This window comes from Thamnophis elegans, chromosome 2 (genome assembly GCF_009769535.1).
Source record: "Thamnophis elegans isolate rThaEle1 chromosome 2, rThaEle1.pri, whole genome shotgun sequence".
Taxonomy (NCBI): domain Eukaryota; kingdom Metazoa; phylum Chordata; class Lepidosauria; order Squamata; family Colubridae; genus Thamnophis; species Thamnophis elegans.
This window is the reverse complement of record NC_045542.1, coordinates 62,570,795-62,591,687: the sequence shown is the minus strand read 5'-3', so window position 1 is coordinate 62,591,687 and position 20,893 is coordinate 62,570,795. Positions and strand designations below refer to the sequence as shown.

At 35.9% G+C, this 20,893-nt stretch overlaps 1 protein-coding gene across 1 annotated transcript in view; it reads left to right on the top strand.

The window, feature by feature from the left end:
• Positions 1 to 18,446, top strand: part of CFAP52 (cilia and flagella associated protein 52) — a 34,820-nt gene extending 16,374 nt beyond the window's left edge. Inside the window, exons 7-14 of the mRNA XM_032212194.1 lie at positions 6,321 to 6,421; positions 7,537 to 7,707; positions 11,294 to 11,442; positions 11,938 to 12,083; positions 12,450 to 12,601; positions 13,106 to 13,208; positions 13,406 to 13,517; positions 13,765 to 18,446. Coding sequence (XP_032068085.1) covers positions 6,321 to 6,421; positions 7,537 to 7,707; positions 11,294 to 11,442; positions 11,938 to 12,083; positions 12,450 to 12,601; positions 13,106 to 13,208; positions 13,406 to 13,517; positions 13,765 to 13,946 — 1,116 coding nt within the window. The 3' untranslated portion in view covers positions 13,947 to 18,446. The remainder of the gene's footprint in view (positions 1 to 6,320; positions 6,422 to 7,536; positions 7,708 to 11,293; positions 11,443 to 11,937; positions 12,084 to 12,449; positions 12,602 to 13,105; positions 13,209 to 13,405; positions 13,518 to 13,764) is intronic.
• The last annotated feature ends 2,447 nt before the right edge of the window (positions 18,447 to 20,893 follow it).

Here is a 20,893-nt window from a genome sequence, read left to right as displayed (position 1 = left end):
TGTATAGAGGTGTTTTCATTTCCTAATGAAGATATTCCTGCTCACCAGCAGGTCCACTTTGGCCAATACAAATCAAAGGTTTTGTCCTGGTGATGTACCATATACTCAAGGGAATGATATGGCCAGCAACTTGTCTGATTTCACTTGATTTTCCCATTTCAGTAACTTCATCCTCATTTTAAAAATGCAGCAGGGAAACAAGTCATACTTTTAAAAGTTTTATTTAAAGAAGCTTAGGTTATTGTTCTACAACAGTTTTGCTTGTATTATTCTAACCTGCAGACATTCTCAGAAATGTCTTCCATGTTCTGGAAGACAAGGAGAAAGCAAAAATAATTTAGAAATGTATTTCCAATTTCAGAAATTGTAAGTAGCTCACTACTAGAAAAAAAACTCAGAATTTCCCAAGCAGCCCAGGATGTAATGAAGGTATAAATGACTTGTAGCACTGTTCTGGATACTTCAGACAGCCTGACCTTGGAAAAAGACAGAGCTTGAAAATTAAAAGTAAATGCAATTGATGCAAGAAGAAGAATAAAATTCCATACATGGAATGGAATATATAGCCCTTTCATGAAAAAAGCTATTTTACTCATTGTTTGCATCCAGGTGTGCTCCATTATTGACATACAATGTCCATTAGTATAAAGCAATGGATAAAGCAGGAGTGTCAAACTGTCAAGCCATGGGCCGGATGTGTCATACACAAGCCACACTCACCCCAGCTCCGTGAAGCCAAAAAAGTTGTGATAGGTCAGGTGACATCAACGTAACCCAGCAAGTTTGACACCTGTGGGATAAAGGAATATGCATTAGTTCAGAGATTCAACTTACAACAGTTCACTTAGTGACCATTCAAAGTTACAATGGCACTGAAAAACATGACTTATGACCATTTTTACACTTATGACCATTGCAGCTTCCCCATGGTCATGTGATTTATATTTGGATGCTTAACAACTGACTCACATTTATGACAATTGCAGCATCCCGGGGTCATGTGATCACCTTTTTGTGACCTTCTGGCAAGCAAAGTGAATGAGGAAACAAGACTCACTTAAAGACCATTTTACTAAGTTAATAACTGCAGTGATTCATTTAACAAATGTAGCAAGAAAAGTCATAACATGGGGCAAAACTCACTTGACAAATCACTTAGCAACATAAATTTGGGACTCCATTATGGTCACAAGTTGAGGACTACCTGTGCATGCATCTTATGAATCCTCCTGCCATAAAAAAATGGGAAATGGGAAGAAATAGCGAACTAGTCTTGGTGATATCCAAGCTAGCAGATGAGTAAGAGGCTGTTGCGTGAAACTTCATATTGCGATTTCCATCATTAATACAACTGGCTAATGATGATAGATTAGATCTTGTATTTACTGTTAAATCTTTATATAATTTGTACAAACTTTAACCCTTGGACAGTATCTTAATTATGAAGGCAGATGATGATTCTTGACCTTAGAAGCTAATCATTAAGGATGCAAGTACAACTGTAATACATGTTTGTAATAGGGTGAGTCATTAACATATTTTCTGAATAGTCCAGCATATGCAACCTATGAATATATACAGCACATGGATAGTACAGAGTATCCTCTGGAGTCAATTCATGTATATTTGAGATTGATTAATATAGCTTATTGAAGTATAGAAGAGAAAAAGAACAGAACATCACAGCTGAGCTCCATGAGAAAACACAATTCTCTACACACAACTTTCAAATTATTTTTTAATGTTTCTTGCCTGGTTTCCACAGAATTAAAAACCCAAGACACATTAGTTCAAATCATTACAGACAGAAGACCTATTTTAAAGAAGTAAATCAGGGAATGAAATACTAAAAAAAACTCTTCAGCTTTACTGTATAACTGACCCTCCTTCTATCAAAATAACAAGCACTAGATGAGGAGAAATTTAAATTGGCTTTTTAAATTTGTTATTCATCTATTCCGTGTTATTTTCATAGCTGTTCCAACTTATTTTTAGTATGAGGAACGGCACCAATATACACTGAAAGAAACAAATGAAAGGAAAATAAGTGACTTTGTTTCCCCAAAGGCTATGTTTTCAATGCAAAAAATGATTGAAATTGCTCAATCATAATTCTTATATGGATGTTTTGATCTCTGCAAAGAGATGGACAAATTAGTGGTCATTCATTATCCTCTACTCAGATAATATTATGTTTCAGTGGATCTAAAAAACCATTGGTAGGAGATGAATGTTGAATTTTATCTGCAATTTTTATAAGAAGCAACAGGAAAAGATTTGAAGGTGTGAAAAGTGATGCAAATCAATCCATGAACTCATATGCAGTATTACATAACACAACATTGATATAAATAAGTGAATTTTTGTAAAGGTGTGGAATATATTATATAATGTTCAGCTGCTGGTTTAGACATGGAGAAATATCACTAAGGAATTAATGTAATTGGTTATTTCAAACTATACACTTCTAGAGTTGGCAGAGTTCATTATATAAATTCCAAATGCCTAAAAATTATAGACATTTGACTGTGAGCTGCACATTTTCCTCTATTATTGAAAGAACACATGTGAGATAAAAAAAGCCATTCAAATGCATAATGGATTTCTTTTGCACCCCTAATACTCAATATAATCCACTTTTATTAAAATCATTGGGATTCTGTCATTACATTAGTGGAAGATAGAATCAAGATTGTTTTGGGTTTATAGAGTATAATTGTGGCTTAGTGTTGAGAGACATATGGTTTACTTATAATTTCTTGACTTATTCCTGGTCTGGTTTTATGTCAAGCTTTTATAGAACTCTGAAACAGTAACAGCTAAAAAGAAAAAAAAGACAAATGAAGAATTGGCCAAACAAACACTGATAATAAGCTTTTGCCTTATTCAACAAAGCATGGTTAAGGAAACATAGCTTAGTTCAAAGGGTAAATGCAGAATGTAGAGACATGTAATACATCTCTTGAAATTACACCCTTTAAATTACTTTTCAGTGTACTGTAAATCTTGTGATCATTAAAATCTTCTTGAAATCAGTAAAATAAAGCTCCTTTAAATACTGATTACTTACCTTAGTTATTCCCACAGAAGGGAAATGATTGTTTGCTATGAAAAGAGGTTTATGGAGATGTTTACATTATGTTAAACCACTTGAGTGAAAGTAATTAGAATATGGGATGCAGAGCTTATATTTCCTGTAGGGAAATAAGTGAGTTTCATTTTGCCTTGGAAGATGTCCTTTGCAATCAAAACTAGGATTTCTTTGTGTAACAGGTAAATAATAAAATAAATGTTAAACCTTCCAGCAGCCTTTATATTTAACTCACAAGGGACATAATAAAGTAGAAAGCAAAGCACTGCATCATTGCTATAAGTTGCTGAGCATTCTCAGCATTATAGACTATATAGCTGCCTATCTATTAGCAGTGATGTATAGAACAACCTTGAAATTAATCTTTTGGCAGTAGATTTTATTGGAAAAAATGATCACTTTTTGATGGAATAAAAAAAAACCTTGAATCCAAGTTATTTAAAATTGGTGTGCCTAGGGCAGTTAAGGCTGTATCTAGAAATGTAGTCAAAATCTGTCAATAGAGATCTTCTTAGTTTATCACCTGTTACATGGCAAAGCTGTGAAGATATTTCAAACTCATCTGACTCCTGTGCTGCAGTGAATTGAGACAGGGTGGATGGGCAGTTGATAGCTTAGAGATTTCTAAAGTATGCTTGATCCCCCTAAGAAAACTTTGTGTTCAAAGATAATCCTGCTGCTGGATAATTGCTGAAGGAAAAGAGCATTCCTCATCAGACAATTAGCACAAAAGCTGACTTCCACCCTAATGAGTGTAACCTCATATGAACATGAACATCTGTTCATTTTAAAAGGGCATTTCCATAGCAGAATTTTAAAGAGATCATCCTTTACAGGCATCCTATTGATGATGCAGTGCCGTTATAGGTGGTCCCTTGCAATATAACGGAGTAGATGATGATGAAATAGGCTGGGTAAAAGTGTTAAATGTAGTTGTAAAAAACTGAAAGCTATTCAGTTCAGCTAGAAGCATGGAGCTTTACTGATATAGGTTTATGTAGTTTGCTAAATTTGTGGATAGTGAAGGAATTCTGTCGCTGAAAATAGTATCTATCAAAAAAAATCAAGACATCAGGAAGGAAGGAAGCTCATTGTAGTGCTATTTGCTAAGACAGCTCTGGAAAGGATAATTGGATGCAACTCAGACACAAGTACTGAGATAAATTGATTAAACTGATTTGGGAAATTATTTTTAAAAGCATATAATGACAACAATCTTTATGTAAATAGCTATAATGGACTTCTGTCATTATTGTCTGCCTTTTTTCATGATTCACAAATTCATTTCCAAAAGGTAATAAAAGATAATGCTGTTAGTGTCTTGTTGCAACTTGTACATATGTTATCAAATAAAAATGCTACATCTGAAATTGTGCACAGACAAATGATAATACTCACAAACTTCTAGAACCTGTGCAATGCCTGTTTGGAGATGCAAGTCACAATATGAAATCAGTCATGTTCAAACTTACATTCTATTGGCTTGTAATTTTCGCCACTCTAAAGCTAGTAGGGACAAAGTGTTTGGGCTTGGTGGACATATAATTCACATTTGAAGCATACTAGTTTGAGAAAGACTAATAAAGCCATTTTTACAAGAACTAATGGACACATGCAGGAGTATTCCATGAACTTTACCTCTCCTTTGTTATTTTCTTTATGCACTCTGTCACATTTATACATCTAATTTAGTGAAATGGTTGAATCAGTGGCTAGAACTGCGGCCATTAAATCGAAGCTAAAATAAGATGGAAGTATTTGGGTAAGAGGGCCATTCAAGAGATTGAAGTTCAACTTCTTTTGAATCAATCATGCTCCCTTTAAAATTCTGCAAACTGTGAGCCCTCGAAAATTTAGATGGTACTGAAGATCCAGCAAAGTATCTTTTGCCAGCTACAGCCTCTTCTGGATATAGACTGGCTACAGCTAACTTCTGTTAAGATATTTTATGCAAGTTAAAGTTAGGACTCCTTTTTGGACAATTGTCCAGAAACTTCTGACCTAGTTGGGGCAACTGATTAGAACAATCTTGCCAGGTCTAGATTGAAAACTTACCTGTTCATACAATTTGAAATCTAGACATTTAAAAATCCACATGTTTTCTCAGCCTGGCTGTACATTGGTTTCCCAGTAGTTTCTCTCCATGGGCTTTTGCCATCCATGGGAAATTCAATGGGAAACGGGAATAGGGCCTCCATAATTTTAGCATCACTTATGGACTATTTCCTCTCCTAAAAACATTTATTGGCTCCAATTTTTATTTTGTTTGAACTAAGTTTTGTATTTGTATGAATTGATAGAAAGTTTTATTCTATAGTGATTGTGGTGACATCAGAAAGCTTAAAACAGAATGTTAATGTTAACCAATTTTGTTGTATTTAAGTACAATGACAATAAAGATTATACTTATACTTAATACTTTTGTCTATTATAGCTTTCAAAAATTTCCTGATACCTGACCCTCCACAGAACTTTGGAGGAGTGTGGCATTGATAAAAAGCAAATGTTTCATTATGCACAAGTAAAATGCTTTCCACTAGTGTAAAATTGCCATTTGAAAGAATCCATTGTATTTATTAGGTTTTTATAGGTTGTGTGAATCTATGTGTCATAAAAGTTAATAGTGCATTAAAAATAAAGTTCTAAACATCTTTCTCTATTTGATATCTTTATCTCCTTGTAAGATGACTTAATGCTATTATGTGTGTGCTTATTCACTCTTGGTTTATAAATGTTTATTTTAAGTGATTTCTGTACATAAGCTTGAACATAATTGAAGGTGACATAAATATTGCAGAAATATGTCTATTCATCCATCTGAAGGATAAACTAGATTGGTACTCATGAAAATGCACTCCTTATTGACTATCCATTCGGTCACTGTGCTTCAGCCTCAGTTTGTAACTAAGTAAGATGATTACTGTTCAGGACTGTTAAATTAAATTTGTCTTAGAGAATAGCCACAGATGCATAACATTTGACATGAAGTATATACATGCTTAGCTTTAGGGAATGACTGATCTTTTGTATGACATATTTGTATAGCAAGATAACAAAACAGCTGATCTCAATAGATTTGATAGAGGATTACTGATCAAATATAAACTCATTTGCTTACATGCCATCTTGGTGAGCAAGAGGAATACTATATTGAATTAAGCTATCAATATATATAAATTCGGTGATTTGTTTAGCATCTAAATAAGGTCTTCATCTTGCCTTTTCTTAGGGAGTTACAGCTTTGCTTTTGCTGAAAGTGGGTGACTTGGTCATTGGCACTGGAGCTGGAATCTTAGCCCTTTGCTCAGGATCCAAATATAAAATAATCAAGTGAGTTTCTGAATTTTCTTGGACGAGGATATCATTATGTACAAGGTTCATACAGTGAAGAGAACGGGTTGTTTCGAGTCCATGGAGAGATCTCTAGGTGTATGAGCCACCTTATCCAAACCCTTGATAGGCTTATGCTGACATACAAACAGAGAGAAGAATGGCATTCTGCTTTCTTCTCGATTTTTTTTTTAAAGTCCCTTCTAGGGAAATTGTGCACAGTAGCTTCAGGGATAACATACATTCTCTTTCCGTGCTCCAAGTCAGAGATGTGTGGGATCTAAAGCACATTTTAGTTCCACTTCCTTTATGCTTTTGTTGATGTTGGAACGGTAAGGTATGGGTGCCATAGGGTCTAAGATGAAATACTTTAGATGTATCTATCTGGGGGAAAGGAAAGCTTGATCATTCCCAGGGTACCTGGGACATTCTTCAACAACAGAAGACTGCAATTTTGGAGACATGCAGGGCAAAAAATATGCCAAAGAGCACAGCATGCTATAATTGCTAATTTAATGTGATGTCTTTCAGCTCAAAAATTCATCGCTGAAGTACCAATTTAACATGCACGGATGCTAATTGTGCAATAAATAAAGCAATCTCCGTGAATAGATTATTTAAAATATTAGCAGTTCTTTCCTGAGAAGTCAAAATTCTTTTTTAATTCATGAAATAATATTAATAAAACAGGAAAAAATCCACACGATAATTATACTCTAACCTTTAGATTTAAAAGTAAGAGCGTTTTTGGTGCAGTGGTTAGAATGCAGGATTGCAGCTAACTCTGCCCACTTCCAGCAGTTCGTTCCTGACTGGTTCAAGGTTGACTCAATCTTCCATCCTTCTGAAGTCGGTAAAATGAGGATCCAGATTGTTGGATATGCTGACTATGTAAACTGCTTAGAGAGCACTGTGTGTAAAAGCACTATGAAGCAGTATATAAGACTAAGTGTTATTGCTATTGCTAAAATATTTCTGGATTACTGAGATTGCTAAAATTCGCTATCATTGAAGGGAGAAAAGTTGGGAAAATTAAAAAAAACCTAAAGCTAAGGAAGATTGAGCTGTCAGAAACCCATTTACCTTTTGTGCAAATCTTTCATTTTGTTTTACAGAAAAGTTCAGTTGGAAGGTGCTATTACGTCCATCACACCACGAGGCCAGGGCCACCAATTTTTTGTGGGCACAAATGAATCACAGATTTACCGATTCTCATATTCTGACTTTAAGGATGAGCTCATAGCCACTTGCCATAATGATGCTATCAATGATATAATTTTCCCATAGTAAGTATAAGTCAAATAATTTTTCTCTCCCATTCAAATGGAAAAGACTTTGTATAGTGGTTGTAATTGTTTTCTATTTAGGAGGGTAAGCATGTGTTAATTAATCCTTCCCCTAATTTATAAGAAAAATAATAAATAATAATAATTGGAATTAACTAGTTAGTGAACTTTAGTCATTTGGAGACTCTAGCTATTTGGAAGATGCAAGAAGCAGAGCAAACTATAGAATTTGTTATATTGTCTGATGCTTTTGTAGTTTTTCCATTTTTTCAATGGTTACAGTATTCTGCTTTTTGTATCTATTCACATAAATTCTGCCAGTAAAATATTCAGAACTAATATTCCACATTTATTTTGATGATATTTGAACTGATGTGTGTAAGAAAGAAAATAAAATCATTTTCCCAGGAGAAATATAAGTATATTTACTTAAAAATCCAGAAATAGTCTTCACATATACGATTGGTGATTTCTCCCCAATCCCTCCTGATATTCGTGGAATCAAGTAGGAGCTCAGAACCCTAAGTATGTTTTATTAAAAAGTAAGGTGATATAAAAAGAAATATAGTGGATGATGAAGAAATGGAAAAATAACTTGAGTGTAAAAAAGACACATTTTGCTGGTCTTATTTGATAAAACTCCCTTTAAATCTGTCTTACTTACTTCTTGATTTCAAACATTTTGAATCATCAGTATGCTTCTGTTTTCTTACTTTATGTAAAATTTGACATATACTTCACACGATTATAGATTCTATTCACAATTATGTGTCAATATTTTTTTTTGTCTGGCATGTTCCCCAAAATAATTTGGGATGTATCTTTCCAAATTATCATTTAGATCAAAATATTAAATTTCCTAATTTTTTAAAAAAGGATGTGGATGATTCTTACAGCTGTAGTTTGGACTTACTTATTATGTGGATGCTTTTATTGTTTTAATGTTTCTGATTTGTTTTAATTGTTATATATTTTTAGAATTGTAAGCCGCCCAGAGTCCTTGGTGGAGTTTGGTGGCTATAGAAATTGCAAATAAATAAATAAGTAAATAAATAAGTAAATAAATAAGTAAATAAATAAGTAAATAAATAAGTAAGTAAGTAAATAAGTAAATAAATAAATAAATAAATAAGGTAGAACAGGTAGAACTGCACTATTTTATAGATAAGTTCTGCTTGCCATTGATTAAATCATCTTGATTAAATCATTCTTGAGCCAGATTGGATCAGTTGACAAAAAAAAAAAAAAAAAAGCTCACAAATAGCTGAAATCTGCTCCATTGGCTGTCATTTATTTATTGATACAAGTAGTCATCAACTTATGGCCACAATTAGGACTAGAATCTCAAGTCATTTGGTGAAGTGATCATTAAGCAAGACACCCATGTGGCCACTTCACTCAACAACTGCAATCCCAGCACTTCCATAGGTGTCATTAAGTGATCTCCTGGGTTGTTAAGAAGATGGAGTCCCAGGTAAAGAGCAGGGTATGCCTTGGAGAATAGGGAAGGCCCAGGGAGGGTTTGTTTCTGCAGCCTAGCAAAGGATTTCCCCTCCACTTTCCCCACTCTTCAGGATTTTGACTCTGTCCCTACTGCCAAATGAAGTATTTTCTCCCACTGGATGGAAGGGAGGGGAAATCCTTCATTAGACTGGAAATCTCGGTTCTGGGATGGGCCCCAGACCAAAAGTGAATGGCACGGTAAGTATGAATGTATGAATTGGTATATACTATATACCAATGAAGGCTGCTTGATTCAAAGCTAAGATTGAAAACATTTATTAAACTAAAAGGAGTTAGGAAGATCGATCAGATAACTGTGATGAAGAAAGAATTACTGTGCCTTCAAACCTGGATTTCCTAGTAATACTGAAACTGAAAGAGGCTTTCAGTCCATGAACTTATTAGAATTAGAGGGATTGTCTTTGAACCAACTTCAAAGGGATTGTCTGTTCTGCAACCAACTTCAAAGCTGTATTTCAGTAAAGGCAGATACTACTGCATTTCAGTGACGTACAGTCAGGTGAGGCAGGGGAGGCACAGCCTCACCCCTGTCATCATGAAAAGAAAACAAATGTAAAAGGAAAAAGGCGAGAGCTGAGGTCAGGCTGAACTAGTTGCTGCCTCACCGTGGATGACTCTGCTTAACTGTTTAAAAAAGCCTCTAAAAAAGCTCCCTCTACTATGAGGCAGGAGAATTGTGTGCCTCATCTAGTCTGACTTTAAGTGTTTTATGATTACTCGAGCAGAGTTAAACAAGGGTTAAAAGCCTAAAAATTCCTGACATAGGTGAGGCACACAGTTCTCCTGCCTCATAGTAGAGGACACTCATTTGGGTGGGGCTTCTTACCCCTTTGCCTTCCAGGGGTAAGGATCAAAAGTCCTCTTTGAAGCAGCTGGAAAAGATATGTGTGGGTTGGAGGGAGGGGGAGGAATTCAAACTTTATCCTCCTGGTGTGGGGCTTTGGGCAAAGGCTGGAGGGAAGGACTCTGGCTCACTTGTGCTCTCCCTCCCCAAGTGTAGTTTGATTGCAGGCAGAGCCACGTTGCCTTTTCAAACCTGTAATCAGTGAAGCTGGGCTGGATCCTTCCGGGGCAGGGGGAAAGTGCTCTCACTGGTGCTCTCCCTCCAATCCAACTTTGTCTCTGTGTGTGTTTTGTTTGTTTGAGAGAGAGTGAGTGAGAGAGGGAAGGGGGTAGGAGAGATAGTCCAATCCAACTTCTGTGTGTGTGTGTGTTTGAGAGAGGGGGAGGGAGGGAGAGTGAGAGGAAGGAGGGGAAGGAAGAAGAAAAAGAAAGAAGGAAACTTCTTTTGCAAAGGAGAAAAACAAATGCTGTTGCTTTAAATTGGGAACTGAGCATGCCTGTCTGTGGAAGTCTAAAAAAATTTGAAACCCACCACTTTGTCAGTGCCTCACCAGGCATAAACCTCACCGGTCGTTACTGCTGCATTTCCTGGAGGGAGCCCTGAAGTGACATGGGTGAAACTATTCAGAAAATATGCAGAAGGGTGCCTTGAATCCTGGACAAGAGAAAGTATTAGGCAGAGACTCAGACTGGCTTCTCACTGGCTTCCTATGGAATAAGAGGAAGGAGAAATGTGTGTTTAATTTGCAACATTATTGTATTCTAACTCATTAAAGTACAGTTCTAGCTGTTTCCTGATCAGGACAACTTCAAAAAGCAAACAGTACCGTATCCTTTGCCTTCCAGGGGTAAGGATCAAAATTTGTGACATTTGCCTTGTTATTAATTTCTAAATTATGAGAGTATTCTTTGGTTTTTAATATGCTAAAAGGAACCAGATTTCATTCTTCAAATTAAAGCAGTTTTAAAGTAGCTAATATACAGTTCTCAATTGCTTTATGTATGATTTTGAAACTCATATTTTAGCTAGAATCAAACCTTTCAAGTTTCTTGAAGTTTCAAAAATTCTGGGTAAAAATCAGGTAAAAATCCAGTGGCTCTGTTATAACAGTTAGTTGTAATTTTGGTCTGTTGTAATTTAGTTATTGAGATTCAATAGTAAATTGCTAAGTGTAAAAGCAGCAATAGTCAGATCTGTTTTATTATTTTCACCCTATAGTGGTACATCTGACTTGTTTGCCACATGTTCCAAGAATGATATCCGTGTATGGTATACACCTGAAAATAAGGAGCTGCTACGGATTACTGTCCCCAACATGACTTGTCATGCCATAGATTTCATGCGGGATGGCAAAAGCATCATTTCAGGTGAAAACATTTTAGAATGTCTGGCTTATTGAAGGATTGTATCAATCATGAATTCTTCTGTTTTAAGTAGTCATTCTGTCGCTAAAGAAAATTATTAAGGCCAATCCAGCATTTGCTAAGTTCTTAGAGTACTGCAAAATAGTTTGGCTGCATTAGGAGAAGGTAAGGTTGCAGGATAGGGATGAACTACTAAATTGAACTGTAATTCTCAATTTTATAATTTGGCATCATGAACTGCTTAATTCCTGCTGGCTTATACTATGCAGCCTTGTTCACTTAAATAGAAATTGCTGAGGCTCACCCTATGATAAGAGATAAAATATGCTTTATCCGTCATCTACATATTTTTCTTAAAAGGAGTAGGTTCTTCAAGTTACCTGCTCTTGAGATTGAACAATCAGCTCTACTGACCACTGAGATACAGAGATCTTACTTTAGGAAGGAGAAAAAGAAGAGAGATATTGCTCTGAGTAAACTCCTTTTATTTTGTGTTAGCTTGGAATGATGGAAAAATCCGTGCCTTCACCCCAGAAACTGGGCGGTTGATATACGTGATCGAGCATGCTCATAGTATGGGTGTGACAGCTGTGGCTACCACAAGTGACTGCAAAAGAATAATCAGTGGAGGTGGTGAGGGTCAGGTAAAGAATCCCCAAACATGATGAGCCTTGCAGACTTCATCAACATGTATGTCTTTCTGCTTTGAATATAATATTAAATGATAATTCAGCCATGCTAGATACAACCTGGGTAGGGACTATTATTAAACATATTTCTATGTTTCATATTTCCGCTACAATTAAAAAACAGCAATGGGTTGGTCACATGAATAAAAACCAAGTATAGCATTTTTGTTAAAAGGGGGTGAGAGATATATATTAATGTTATGACAATAATTGATTTATATTTATGTACCACAAGTTATAATCCACAAATATCAAAATCTATGAATTACAAGATCCTTCAATTTCATTTTGGCTATGAATGCTAAATAATGTTTCTATTAGGTGAGAGTATGGGAAGTTGGGAAGGAAACACGCAAGCTAGAAGAAGTAATGAAAGAACACATATCTGCTATTTCTTGCATCAAGATAAAGAAGAATAATCAGGAGTGTGTCACAGCCAGCACTGATGGGACATGCATTATCTGGGATCTTGTGTAAGATCACTTTTGCATAGAAGTCTGGCTCAGTTATACTACTGAGTTAAATTCCTTTTCCATAGAATGGATAATTGGATCATAGACAGAGGCCAGACTTATATGGTGTGACAAAAACAGACAGTCCTTATGCTTTCATATGTATTAGAAATTTAGAAACTTGATTATTTCCTTTATCACAGATCAGTAGTAAATACAAAGTTGCTTTGGGTTAAAATTGATTCCTGAATGTTTCCATGCAGATAGAGAAGCAGCATGTTTTTGCTGTGTTCCTAAATATTTGTTCAACTTCTTATATTAGGGGACAGCTGTGGCTCTCCAAAGGGTCCTCCCCATTCAAATACTAATGAAGGCTAACTCTATTTGGCTTCTAGATTAGTCATTTTTATATTAGGAGTTGTTTGGGGATTTTTTCTCTTGGGCTGAGGGAAAAATAGTAGAGCAGCTCCTAAGGCCAGGGTATTTAGTTAAATGTAATTTCAGAAGCTGATTTTTCCCCCCTAGCCACTTCATGAGAAGGCAGATGATATTGGCCAATACTTTATTCAAATGTGTATGCTATCACCCTGATGAACATCAGCTTATCACAAGTGGCACAGATAGAAAGGTAAGAACATGAGACTAAAGGATTCATTCATTCATTCATTTTGTATACTGCTGCAATCCAAGTTGGGTGGCTATAATAAATTTGAATACATAACAATAAATCACACCTAGTTGCATGACACCATTTACTGTAATTCATAACGGTAGAAAAGTAGTGTTGCATGACCTTCCTTTATTCATTTTTATTCTGGATTCTAGATTGGTTACTGGGAAGTGTTTGATGGAGCACCAATTAGAGAATTAGAGGGCTCCCTTTCTGGTTCTATTAACGGAATGGATATTACAACGGATGGATTGTATTTTGTGACTGGTAAGTTTTTGGGTTTTTTTAAAATCATTTTGAATATATTTTATTTCTCCCCCTACTGATAGAGTCTCTCCTTCTCACAGCAAATAGAACATGGAATGGAGACCATCCAAAGGAAACACCATTGGCTGATAGGAGACCAAAACTGAAACTTTCTCTACCGTATCTTGCTGCTAACTATAGTTCTATGCCTGCCACTAAGCAGAGTGGTGACAGTTTTACATAGTCTTCTCTCTTCTTTATACCACAGGAGGTGATGACCATCTAGTAAAAGTGTGGGATTATAATGAAGGTGAAGTGCTTTCTGTTGGGATTGGTCATAGCGGCAGCATCACCCGCCTGAAGATCTGTCCTAACAATAAATTAGTTGTGAGTGTGAGTGCTGACGGTGCTATCCTTCGTTGGAAATATCCTTACATTTGTAATCCTTAAAACATTTGCTACTTCTATTGGGGTTTTTTAAGGTGGCCTTTAAATAATTGTTCAACTTGGTATTGTTTTTTAAAAGTCGTCATTAGTTCAGAAGTGAATTAGTCTGAAAAAGGCACCTGTTTATTATTACCATTGTTTTTATTGGTTTCAATTATTTAATTATATGGCATTTTGGTATATTTGTACTATGTTTGTAATCTATGATGTCTGAAATGTTAGTTAATATATATTGTCATGCTCCCTCCTTCACAGTGAATTAGAAGTTGTACAAATCTATTGTGTAAGCATCCTTAAATCTCTTTCATTAAAAAGGCAAAAGACCATAAAAACTTTACATTTGGAGCAGGTTTGAATATATACTGATTCAGAGCTTCAATGATTGTGAATCCAAGCGGTTTCTGTCCAGAGAGGAATATTTAAAAAATCCTTATAGTGAGTTAGGTCTTCAGTTCCTCCAGTTGTAGTTCAGTCAGGAGTCTTTTACAGACCCTACAACCAGCCTCTTGCATGCACTGCCTGTATTGTATTATACAATTCTTTCCCCAGGTGAATCCCTATTCTGTATTTTCCCTCATCTCCAATAAATAGGAATAAAGTAGCAGGATACACCTGTTCAATTGTTATTTCATTCTCCCACTCAAAATAGAAAGAATACTGGGAAACATTGCAAGACGAAGTGCTGGAAACAAATAGCAACATGCCCTTATGGGGAAAATTTTTGACATTTCCTCAGTTAACTGCCAAATACTCTCTATGAGGTGGTTAAATTTGCCTACAAATATGATTTAAGCTTAACTAATTCAAAGGTTTTGTCTTCGGTGGTATAATTAAATAAGCAAAGCTCTGAAAGGTCTTGCTATTTTACATGGGGTGAAAGACTATGAACCTGTCATTTTTACATATAATACTTTGCCTGCTTGCTGTGCCATTTCCAGTTACAAAGGAGCATCTATATGACATACAGTAGGATGTTTCTGAAGAGTTCTTCTGGATAATCTACCACACCCATTAAATGCCATAGAGGGGGAGTTGCAAGTTAATCATTCTGATCCCACTTAAAGTATAAGAATCAGTTGTTATGTAGTTTCTTTAAAACAAAAGATGTCCCTGAAAACTTTCTCTTGATTCCGAAGGCAGTGTTCTAAAATAAGTTCTTTACAGACATAAGCCGGTGTTTGCCTTGATATGTTTTATTCTGCCTTCTGCAACTCTTGGATCATTGATATAATGGATGGATTAATGACCATCAGGAGGGAGGAAGCACTTTTATTTTTCATCATATGAAAAATGATCTAGGCCTTAGGCAAGGCACTAAAGTCTTCTAAGAAAGATGTGGGGATATAGGTGAGCACGTTTGAATCCTCTTCTTGACATCTAGACATTTTTGACTTCCTCTTCTCAACATCTTGACAGTCTTCTTGACATCCTGACAGTTGATGTCAAGGGAAAGAAAGCTAACCTCCTTCTTTTGATGGGCTACTTTGCCATTTAAAAGAAGGTTTAAACTCTCACTGAAGTGCGATAAGAAATTCTGCAATTTAGTGAGGTTTTCCTATAATTTTAATGGCTTGCGGATAGAAACTTCTTCATTCAGAGTCATAAGCAGTCTGCTTGAATGGCAAATTTCATAAAGGGTGTGATTTTCCTTACAACCACCTTTATTTGTGTGGTGACTTTACAGATGAGTTCCCAGCATGCATTGGTCAGTTATTCTGATGCTGTGCCTCAGGGGCAAAAATATTAATTAAACGTGAATGTCCCTACAAAGTATTAATGCTATCTTAGTTAGTTAATTTATATTTCTGCTTAAAGGTCAGAGGATAAGTTTTATGCATTCGAGTTTCATAGTTTGATGAAAACACCTAGTCCTGTGGCAAGTTGGCAGCTGCACTTTTCAGATCATCTCTGATCAAGTCAAGCAAAATTCCAGTGGCAGCTGCATTTGCTCAGTTGCTACATGTGTATACAAATCCCAAAGCCCTTAGATTTGGCTCTGCCTTCTTTTATCAAGGAATATCTTTGTAATCCTTTCCCCTCCCTGTCATTATATTTCAGGGAAATGGGATTGGCTTGATTGGGAGGGAATATAAATAACTTTCAGTTTATGTTCTTTCTAACTAATTTGGGATTAATTTTCAACTATCTGTGTGGTAAAGTGGGCTGCCCAGAGGTAGCCTAGGTGCAAAAGTTATTACCCTATAAGAGCCCAATTTTATATTCTAGAAGATTTAAAATGTGATTTAAAGGGCTGGGGGGAATGGGCTGTGAAAATCAGATGATGAAATTGATCAGGTGACAAAAAGCATCTGTTGCCTCTTCAGATGCCCATTATATTTTTGACTAGGAGAGTATGCAGTTCAACAAGTTTTCCTTGTGTTAACCAAATAGCAGGATGGAACCTTGAAAGCATGAAAATGTGGAGGGAGGAGCACCAGCCATGCTGTTTCTAATACCAGCCAAGGCATCCACTAGAGGGCAGCCAAACACTTTTTTAGTCCATGTGGGGAAAACCCTCCAATTTGGATCTTGATATAATTTCCACAACTTTAAATCCACTGTGTCATATAACATTAATTTTACTTACTGACATCTTTAGGAAAACGCCAATCTGCCATTTGGCTTTTTCAAATTCTTGCCATCTCCAGAATATGTTCAGTTGATGTTATTCTGATGAATGCTTGGCATTTATACACAAACTGTTCATGTTCCAACCCCTGAAAACACATGAATTCTAACAGGAAAGAAATGACAATAACAGCTTGCTGTTAAAGAAAACTATTAGTCTTTTTCTCATAATGCGTTGGTCAGCCTTGGGCTCCCCCATGGCATTAACAGTGCAGGCAGCATGGGATGAATTGACTAGGATACATCTAGCTGCAGGATTATTGTCTACAATGAAGGCAGAGCTATAATGTCATATAATGGCATTTGGGGAAGCTCAATGAGTTGGGGGAAGAGCTACTAGGGCAAATCCATCCCATTGAATTGGTATTCCCTGTGTTTTTTCATCTGTGCATTATAGGGCAGCACCTCATATATGGATTCTAGCTCCTTGCTTCTGAAGGGGTGAGCACAGAACTACGCTAGAAAATGCATGCTCTGTAGAGCTGAACAGCTGGGTCCCATCCATATTCATCACAGGCAAAGAAAATCACCCTAAACATAATGCATATGTTACCACAGCAGAGAGAGTAACTGTGCAAGCAGCTGACCTTTCATGTTGAAAAATCAGTGGAGCCTGTCCATGGCAGTTTGGTGAATTGACAAAAACAGTGCTTGCCTGTCTCTCTCTACCATTCCTACTTCTATCAAAGCCATTTTTAAAGGGAATTACTAAATAGCCTCCTTTATTGTATATAATTTAACCACCTCAGAAAGCTTTAAGAGGAAGGAGAGAGAGTCCTGCAAGTACAGTATTTGCTTCGATTCAGGCGATTCCTCTCTGTTCAGATATGGGTCTGAATTATTAGCAGGCTGCTGCAAGTTCTGCTGTTGCTGCCTTTGGGCCAACAACTCTCTTAAGAATGTGATAAATGTAAATTCCATTTGCACATAGCTGCAGAGAATGTGATTTTAAGAGTACTCTTCCAGACATAATTGATTAATATACCCTAAGTTCCCTTCCTTCCCCCATTCCTGGCTTGAACAAAGACACAGGTTAATCCTGTTATACTTGGCTCACCTGTATAATGAAGTGGGATACTCTGCTCATATGGTGGATTATCAAGAAAGCTACTGGGACTGATTAGAATGAAGCTGGATTGCACCTGTTGTAAAAGAACCCTGTGGATGAGACCTATTCAGTGTATCCCTGCTAAATTAGAAATTTGAGATGCTGCTAAGAGATGTGAAAGGATCTTTCATAAATCAGTAATCAAAATGATACTTAAAATAAGGGTGGAAGAAAAGAACAAAACATGTTCACTAAAACTCAGCTTCTGCAATACAGATCAACTTGTTCTAATGTTCAAGGTTGACTATTTAAAATTTACAGACAGACATAGTAACAGAGAGAGAGCATCTCTGGTATATTCTAAGCAGATAGAGGAATTGTGTCAGACACTACAAAGGAATTGGGAAGGGAGTCTTCAACCTTCCTGTATGGCTTGATAGGTCATGTATGGGATACCATAATTAGTGGCGATTCATCAAAATCAAGAAAGTGGTCCGGTTGTTTTATGCTGAACGTCATCTTTAACTTCAAAGTCAGAAACAGTAAATGGGCAATTTAGTGGGCTGAGATGAGCAGGAAGCAAATGTTAACTTTCACTGATTGCATATGTGGGAAAAAATAACCCCCACCAAAAACCTTAAACCCTGCTCCATATTCCAAAGAAGCCTCAGACTATATCACTTAACCCTTTGTGAGAAGGTCCAGTTCTGCTATCCATAAATACATAGCTAAAAGAAAAAAAGCAAATGACAAAAGATTTATAGAGGTTATGATGCTAGATGTTTTGTGAAGGAAAAATGGAATGACAATTTATTTTTAAATGTCCGTCAAAACCAATGTTGTATTTAAGTAAAATGACAAAAAAGATTATACTTATAAAAATCATGCTTGACTACAAATCGCCACTTATATTGTCTTATATTTTTAAAATATATTACTCGGAATCTTCGAAAAGAACTTGAAGAATATCTGCATTATTTCCATTGTTTTAACCTGGGTATTAATGAAAATGTTTCTGCTGATTTTGAGATATTAATGAAAATTCTGTATCTTAGGAATGTAGACATAGATATTAATATGCATCTGATAGGAATCTCTAGGAAAGACAAGAATGATTCACTATGTCCGCTATACTGCCTGATGAGGTCTAACCCCTATGGACAGAGCTTTTTGCCCACAGGCAAAAAAAGGAAAGTGTCAAAATAGAAAGCTGGGTGCTTTAAGCTGCTGGCTGGTTTGTATCACTATCCAGAACATTAAAAATACACTTTTTTGTCTCAGTCATTTTGGAAGTTGTTCATTAAATTACATTAACATTTGTATTTTATTCCACAAAGATAAAAGTATTTGATCAGAATAGTTTACTGCCTGGTGTTAATATCACTTTCCCCCAATATTTTTGTTTTATTTTATTTTCTACCACTGCTTCTTCCTCTAAAGAGATTTTCTCTTCCTCCATAAAAATTTAAGGCTTCCTTCAGATAGAAAACTATTATTTATGCACTAAGAACCACAATTCTCAGAACATAAGCAAAGCCCAATGGATCAGTTCAAAGTTTCATTTGATGTACCAATCTTTTGACAACAGTGCTAGCTGGATATACCTAGGAATATTACATGCTGAGACTAAAAGATAATATTCCTCCCTTGCTTATGATTCCACTACTGATACCTACTAATGTTGTATATAGTTTATTGCGGTCTTGGATAGATCTATTCTCCATTTAAAAGCCAACCAAAGCAGTAGTTTCCTTCATTTCCGATGGCCTTGCATGTTGCAAAAAGGATTGTAGTGTAAAATAATACTTGTATAAATTGTATGAGAAGGACAAAATGACCTTCAATTAGGTACTTAAAAACTGACCTGAAAATGGTTTCTATTACTGCATATGCCTAAAGCATTTCTAATAACAAAATAGACCATACATACAATAGGTTAAAGACCCAAGACTAAATGAGAGATGATATTTGATAAAAATACTCTAACTTCAAAGTATATTTTATATTCTGGAAGCAAACAACAATTCATATTAAAACAAAGAATTAAAAGGAAAAAACGTTAATGAAATTTGATCTCTTTTCAAAAGTCACATATTTGCATATATTTGAATTATATAATAATTCTAGTGAGCTGCATAATAGTTTACCAAGAACATTCTTTGGAACATTAGAAAGAGGCATAAAAATAGAAAAGATATACAGTATTTTGATACTCATATATGTTATTTATACGACAAGATTTATCCATTTGTCTTCTAGTGAAGATGCTCAGATACAGTATCGGCAAAAGAACAAATAGTCTAATTATTACAACTAGACTGAGTAACCCCTGGATCATATAGTATATGGATTGCCAGCCCCATAGTTATATTATTAGTAAATTTCCAATGTTTTGGTATTTTGATTTTTCTTTTTTCTTTTTTGCATTTTTTGGTGGGAAATATGATTAAAACGAGTTTTAAGATTCATAATCACTATAAATAAAATATTGCAGTTGCAACTTTTTTTAAAACAAAAACTATTGTTACTAACTTTTGTTAAGTTCGTTGAGTTGTGCCATGGGCAAACATGCACTAGACATACACATGAGAATTGGGAGAAGATATGGCTGAAATATAAATGAAAGGCAGGTAGTTTGTAGGAAGCTATTACATTAGATCATGACTATGGCCATCTGCTCCCCTATTGTTGGAACTGATTGGCTCCCTGAATTATGAATGAGTTTTGCTATTCTTTCTGGGTATTGAATCTGGAGTGTTATATATGCAAAGTATGTACTAATATTATGCACTGCATTTGAAAGGGTGCTTCACAACTGCATAGCAAATACATGGCAGTAAATTCTTAAACCACAGAAGCAGCTACACTTGAGGAAACTTTCCTAAGTCGGTTCCATATTTACACACATGCAGAGCTGCTTTGCTTCATTGGCAATCCCAGTAGAAATACAGGTAATCCTGGGTTATGAGACTTCCCTTAGTGAATGTTCAAAGTTGTGTGATAAGCTCCCCCTAATGTTGATAAACAAGTCCTGAAACTATGAATTTTTCAGCAGCACAGCCGTTGTTCACCTTTAGGAACAACTGCAGAGGCTCTGCGACATTGTTGCCAGCCAAAATGGAGCTTCTGAGGGGCAGATCAACCCCTTGGAAGCTATGTTCAGGCCTCCAGAGGCCTCACTCATCACTTGCAAGCTACAATGGAGCTTCTGAAAGGTGGATCCACCCCTCAGAAGCTCTATTCAGCCTGTAACGTGCCAGGCAAGGCTTCCGGA